We start from the raw sequence: 4,482 nt of genomic DNA, 5'->3' as shown, positions 1-4,482 counted from the left end.
CCAAAACTGGTCTCTCCCTCCCCCTCTCAGGACCTGGCCCCAAAGCCTCACTGCAAGGCAGGCCTTCACAGGTCAGGGGTACTGGATGGCTGGTCGGGCCTCAAGGACCCTCAAGGATCTCACCAGGGTCCACCAGCTCCCCATAAAAACCATGTCTTACCCCTCTCCCAAAACCCCTCGTCTCAAAGAGGATGGCTGAAGGTTAAGTCACCCCACCCCTGGAGTCAGAACTATCCTTATTGCCCCTTATCAACCCCTCCTGTATTCCCCCCATTTCCCTCATAACCAGACCCTTCCCACCACCCTCCAGGCCTCAAAATCTAATTATCTAGGGCCTTCATTCTTGCCCACCCTACCCCCATTAAATAAGTTAATGTCATTTAAAGTGCTAAATTAGGAAACTAAAAGTACCAAATACCCCTCCTCTAGGCTGCCCTCTCCCAAGGCAGTGTCCCCAGGGTCAGGCTGTCTGCTCAACCCACCATCCATGGCCAACCGTCTAAAAGGGTCCCTTCCTCCAGTCGGCAAAGGCCAGGTGGCCCCTCGCTACAGGGAGGGCATGAGGAAGCCAACTCCTCTCCAAGGATACACGGATCCGAAGGCCTCACACACCCCAGCCCCACCCAGACTCTGGCCTCCCTCTCCAGCACATCCATCTTGACTCCAAGCCCACAAGGGCACTTGTGGAAGAGAGCAGAGGAGCAGCAGAGTTCAGTCACATCCCGAGGCTGGACAGGTGGGGAGCCTCCAGGGCCACAGTCTCCCTACGTCCCATTTTCCAGCCTGATATTGGGGTTGGTCCAACGTCCAGGTTTCCCTCCAGGAAGGTTGCCGAAGAAGGGGAGAGGGGCTGTCTCGCCGCTCCAAGTCTCCGTGGCTCAGAGTTTGTTTGGAGTGCTCTTGGGAAGTTCTGGGGAAGGCAGGAAGGGAGGGGAGGATGCGGGAACTTGAAAATGGACTTGGGAGGGAAAGTGGGGAAAGAGACAAGGGAGAGACCATGACAGGAAGTGGGCCCTTTTGGAATAGGAAATCAAAGGAAGGTGGTGTGTTTTTGGTTCTTAGTTTTACTGTTTTGCTTTTTTTTTTTTTTTTTTTAAAGAAAAAGATAATTGAATCATTAAAAAAAACCAAAAACACCAACAGGGGAGGGGTATAGAGAACTGAGGAGGGCCACACCCTTGGCAACCCTTTGGAGGGTCTGGAGAATGAGGTGGGGTGGGGTGCAGATGAAGGGAAAAGTAGGGAGAGAAATGGCAGGGGTAAGGGAGGGGACAGGCTGGATTGGAGGTATGAGGGGCTTCTAGAAGGAGATGGAAGAATTCCTTGCCCCAAATGAAGTCAATACAGGGATAGAGGTTCTGGAAGCCGAGGGCTTTTCTGAGACTGGGCTTGAGGTCTCATTTGGCCCGCTCATCTCTTTAGATGGTTTAGTGGCCTGGAACAAAAACAGGGGTCAAGGGTCAGAGAGAAAAGGGAGAGTTTTTATGTTAACCCCCAGTTGAAGTTTTTAAAAATGAAAAACCTCCACATATTGAAGAGAAAATTAACTGCAGAAGGAAGAAACCAGAGGGGCATCTGGAGAGGGTGGTCCCCTTAAGATGGGGGTGGGGGTGGCTACATTAGAGGCAGAAAAGGGGCATGGAGTTGGACCAAAGGGTCTGGGAACCAAAGTGGGAAGGTAGGTCCACGGTTGCTGATAGGAAAGAGAGAAAGTGGGAGAGACAGACCAGGGAAGCACAAGGGAGACCATCCCAAGGCCAGTAGACAAGAAGATGGGGAGCAGGGAGAGGACGGGAGAGGAAGGAAGAAGAAGTAAACCGTTAGCTGCCACAGGGGTGCAGGCCCTTGGAGCAGGATGGAGTAGATGGGCTCTAGTCCCAGCTGGCCAGCAGGCCCAGCCAGGGCCCCTTTCCAACTCAGCAGGAGGGTGATTCGAAGCAGAAGTTTTTGAGGTGGCAACTGAGGAGTGAGCTTGTCCTTTCTGGGGAGCACTTCTCTAAAGACCCCTACCCTCACCCCCTACCCTCAAGGAAGCCATGGGAAATGGCACTCACTGCATCCAGTCTCTGGCCCAAGGCAGGAAGCCCCACTGCATCCCATACAACTTTCTTCAGCTTTGAGCTGTGCCTTGTAAAAGAGGTCACTCCCTAGTGACATGTCCTGCACTCGCCAGTCAGCTGATAGTTAGAAATAGCTGAGTCTCCTCCCTACCTCCAGCAGGCTCCCTGTGTCTATACTGGTCCTGGAGGTTTGTATAGCTCCAGAGCCATCTGCATGGCCAAGGGGGCTAATGTGTCACAAATGCAGATTCCCAGGGCATGCTCCAGAATCCATCTCTGGCATGGGCTCGAGAACCTGCATTTTAGGCAGGTGGCCCCAGGTAATCCTGCTGCACACTTAACTTTGAGATCCACTGGGTCAAGGCTACACAGACCAGGTTTTCTTTCTGTCCCTCCTGGCCTTGCTTAGCTAATAGTGTGATAACCAAACGGTATCGATAAAAAAGACAGAAAGGAGGAGGAGAGGAAACAGTGCTGTGGCCCATTGCCAGAGACCTCCTGCAGATTAGATCTGGGCAGGGTCTTTCCATTTCCCATGACCTATATTATCAGCCAGCTGCTGGGTGGACTCTATCAGATGCCTCGCAGGGGTAGAGCCAGACCGTGCCTCCTGCAGCCTGGAAAGGAAACGAGGAGACCGCATGCAGCCTGACTGCTGACGGTGACCCTGCCCTTGCTGCTGGCGATCATTCCTTCTCCCACCATGTGCTCAGTGATTCATCTGGGTTTTGCTCACCACACCGCAGTCTACGGTCTACATTTTCCCCTTTAGGAAAATCAAGCGCAGGTTCCCCGTTTGGGTCTTCTACCCCTGTCCTCTTTACCACGGCCATACATTCTTTACTCAAAGGGATTCCAGAGCCGCAGAAACAGGATCTTTAGATTCACTTGGTCCTTTGTTGGGGGCCATGTGCCCCCTGCTCACGGGGTCCCAGTACCTGGGCCCTGAGAAAACTCATTTAAAGGCAGTCAAGAGCTCTCTTACTCCCTGTCACCTACCTTGGGCTTCTGTCCTGCCCCTCTCCTCCCATCCTTTCCCATTTAAAGTTCTTTCTCCCAAAGCCGAGTGGGAGGGGAACACGTCCGCTCTCTCCCCATGTCTCTTCACATCTCACCATGTCCCAGGCCAGCTGCTGATTCCCTCTGGGCTGTCCTCTTTGTCCTCAAACACCTCTCTAGTTAAAAAGCTTTTTCTGTTCCTTCCCTTTAGCACTCGTCAAGAGCCTCCATCTATTCTGAGCTTTGGTCTTCAAAACACCTGCCTTCTGGCTTGTGTCTCCACCTGACTCCTGTATTCACTCAGGTGATGTGTCCTTACCCAGGTGATGTCCCCCTTCTTCCACGGCCAGCACAAGGCCTTTAAACATCAGTGCTCGGCAGAGTTCACTGGCTTACATGGATGCCCCTTTCCTCCTCTTATGGTTGCTCTGTGAGCATATGTTTGGTAAAGTCCTCTCAGGCCATCTTCCCTCCTAGGAGACTGGCACAGCAACATCCAAAATCCACTTTCCCGAAGCTAAAGGAGTATGTCTTAACTACCCGGTGACCCTGTCCTGTGCTGCTCAGAGTTCTTAGATGACACAGCTGCTGTCTCTGAAGGCTCCTGTCACTTCCATTTCACTGGCCAGCCCTCCCCTGTTGCTCCCAATTATATCCAGAGAAGCAGAGTTTGTCACCTTTGTGGCAGGGGAGAAACCTCATAGATGTTCAGTTTTCAGCTGGGGGAGACTGCAACCATTAGCCAGGGCCTAGAAAACTGAACCCTGAACCCCTCCTCTTCCTGTGGGTCAGAGGCTAGCACCCTCTCTGTGCCCTGAACATGCTGACCTGTGCCTCCATGCTATGACACGCAGATTTCTATACAGATGTAGATCATCTTGATGCAGCGGACCCTGCTGGTGCTTCCTCCAGGGCCATTCCCAGTGCCACCTTCCCCCTGCCCAATTGCCCTCCTTCCTTGCTATTTGCCTGAACCAGGCACTGGGCCATCAGGAAAGGTGGGGCTTCTCTTAGTCCAAGGTGGGTGGGTCCTGATAGATCTATGGCAACTAGAGCAATTCCTTCTCCTTGCCAGTAGCTGGTTTAGGCAGGGCAATGAGGTGAGAGGGCAGATCAGTTGCAAGCTTGAGAACTGTTGCTCCATCTCAGAACTCCTCGCCGTACCCGCCCCCCCAACCCCCAATTTCTGTGTCTTTAGTTCTGGCACTTCTATTCCCCTCTGCTCATCACTGTCAAAGGCAGCTTCGAGCTCCATGTGTTAGAACCATGAGATGAGGCCTCTGCCTAGCCCTTGACAAACGTACACTGCGACCAAGGACAGCAGTGACTCCCTGCCTTTGCAGAGCACTTGGCAGCTTTCAAAGCCCTTTCCCATACCCAGTATAATGTGACCTCAGAACCTGCTGCTGGGTTTTTGTCCCTA

The 4,482-nt window shown here is 52.7% G+C and overlaps 1 protein-coding gene across 1 annotated transcript in view; it reads right to left on the bottom strand.

The window, feature by feature from the left end:
* Positions 1 to 1,160: 1,160 nt before the first annotated feature.
* SRCIN1 (SRC kinase signaling inhibitor 1) overlaps positions 1,161 to 4,482 on the bottom strand; it is a 65,298-nt gene continuing 61,976 nt past the window's right edge. The window contains exon 19 of the mRNA XM_011384321.2: positions 1,161 to 1,435. Within this exon, the coding sequence (XP_011382623.1) occupies positions 1,301 to 1,435 (135 nt within the window). The 3' untranslated portion in view covers positions 1,161 to 1,300. The remainder of the gene's footprint in view (positions 1,436 to 4,482) is intronic.

Source organism: Pteropus vampyrus, unplaced genomic scaffold (genome assembly GCF_000151845.1).
Source record: "Pteropus vampyrus isolate Shadow unplaced genomic scaffold, Pvam_2.0 Scaffold570, whole genome shotgun sequence".
Classification (NCBI taxonomy): domain Eukaryota; kingdom Metazoa; phylum Chordata; class Mammalia; order Chiroptera; family Pteropodidae; genus Pteropus; species Pteropus vampyrus.
The sequence above is the reverse complement of the archived record's forward strand: the minus strand, read 5'-3'. Positions and strand labels throughout refer to the sequence as shown.